General features: G+C 38.6%; 1 protein-coding gene across 1 annotated transcript in view; it reads left to right on the top strand.

Moving 5' to 3' along the window:
• The window catches only part of SARC_08547 (hypothetical protein), an 18,176-nt gene that overhangs the window by 4,529 nt on the left and 11,722 nt on the right, over nt 1–1,925 (top strand). Inside the window, exons 6-7 of the mRNA XM_014297476.1 lie at nt 454–546; nt 803–897. Coding sequence (XP_014152951.1) covers nt 454–546; nt 803–897 — 188 coding nt within the window. The remainder of the gene's footprint in view (nt 1–453; nt 547–802; nt 898–1,925) is intronic.

The raw sequence follows: 1,925 nt of genomic DNA, 5'->3' as shown, positions 1-1,925 counted from the left end.
ATATATATATATATATATATATATATATATATATATATATATATATATATATATATATATATATATATATATATATATATATATATATATATATATATATATATATATATATATATATATATATATATATATATATATATATATATATATATATATACATATATATTTATATTTATATTTATGTTTATATGTATTTTTATTATGCATGTATATATATATATATATATAATTAGACAGTTTAAGTACTGTTTGTGCTCACATATGCTTACCTCGGCGGGACTACTTATGTAGACTTGAACGATATGGAGTAGATATGTGGCTGCATACGCAATACCCACACCACTGCATTGTTTCTGAAAATGACCTGCAAGCCTTATACCTTATATGGCCGACAACAGTCACACAATTCTTAATCAAGTTCCTCATACGCTGTCGTTATGTCCTTATTTGTAGAGATTTGGCGCGCGTTGTGCCGATTATCTAGTGGATATGTTCAATGACGAAATCGACGATGTTCGGCTGGCGGCTATGCACTCATTGCGATTGGTATGTGAGCGTTATATATCTGTGGCATTTTTTCTGATTTACTTATTCTGTACTGTTCCGATGAGATCGGAACAATTGTCACTTTCCGGTAGCCTTGGGAAACTTCTGCGTTTTATCAATAAGTTCAGACTATTTCTATTAATATATATATATTATACAAACATATATATATATATATATATATATATATATGGCACAGATGATCTCATAACACCTCACTCTCTCAATCATCTGTCATCACAAACACATGGCACAGATGATCTCATACACTCAGTTCAACAGTGAGCATGTTGACATCATGTTGGGATCGCTGCATGAAGACAACGTGCTAGTCCGCAATGCAGTGCTAAGGTGTGTTCGTGTGCGTGGATCTATTTTCCGTCCGTGCTTTTGTGGGAATGTGTGACAGGGAGAGGGGGGTGTAGGGGGTGGGAGGGGGGGTCTACAAGGATGCCTTTTTGGCTTCTTTGGAGCCTGAGGCGTTTAGCGGAGACGGGGGGTGCGCTAACCATTTAGCCTATAAATCTGGCTAATCAGCTGTGTTGAGCTTTGTTTTGAAAGAGTCTCAAATGTGGGCTTTAGGTGAGAGTCCAAAGTTGTATGTCAGGGACAGCTTTTTCGGACTTTAGTTTAGCGCCGAACAGGATCAATATTCTCCTTGAGCTGTTGTGTACCGTGGTGTCGTGTCGTGTCGTGCGGTGTCGTGTCGTGTCGTGCGGTGTCGTGTCGTGTCGTGTCGTGTCGTGTCGTGCCGTCTCTGTTATATAAGTACTGTGTGCTATCTCCTGATTTCAGTGCAATTGCCAATAACTGGACAGTTGCTAGTTACATCATTGTCCCTTCGGACACATAATTTCACCTATGGGCCTATCATGCACCCGTACTCGTGTATCACCAGGTATTACAACCCTACTATGCGACTATAGTCCACTCTCACATATCCCATTCCTTTGTCATTCTTATTCTTTTCACTGTTCCATAATAGACTTTTAGACTGTTCTGACATTCGACTATAGTCCACTCTCACATTTCCCGTTCATTTGTCATTCCTATTCTTTTCACTGTCCCAAAATAGAGACTTCTAGACGTCTTGACGTTCGACTATAGTTCACTCTCACATATCCCACTCACGAATTATTCCAATTCTCTTTTTATGTCTTAAAAAACAAAACGACTTTTGGGCGATATGAGGTTTGCCGACGTTTCCGGTCTGCGCACTGTAGCGTTGGCTCTGATTGACATTATCATCAAATACCCCGAGACACACATGCCTGTGTGGGGGGCCATGCAGGGCTTAGCCCACACACACCCAGTACTCACCGAATTCATCGCTCAGGTATCGGATATATATATATATATATATATATATATGTGTGTGT

The sequence above is a fragment of the Sphaeroforma arctica genome (genome assembly GCF_001186125.1).
Source record: "Sphaeroforma arctica JP610 unplaced genomic scaffold supercont1.779, whole genome shotgun sequence".
NCBI classification, from domain to species: domain Eukaryota; class Ichthyosporea; order Ichthyophonida; genus Sphaeroforma; species Sphaeroforma arctica.
The sequence above is the reverse complement of the archived record's forward strand: the minus strand, read 5'-3'. Positions and strand labels throughout refer to the sequence as shown.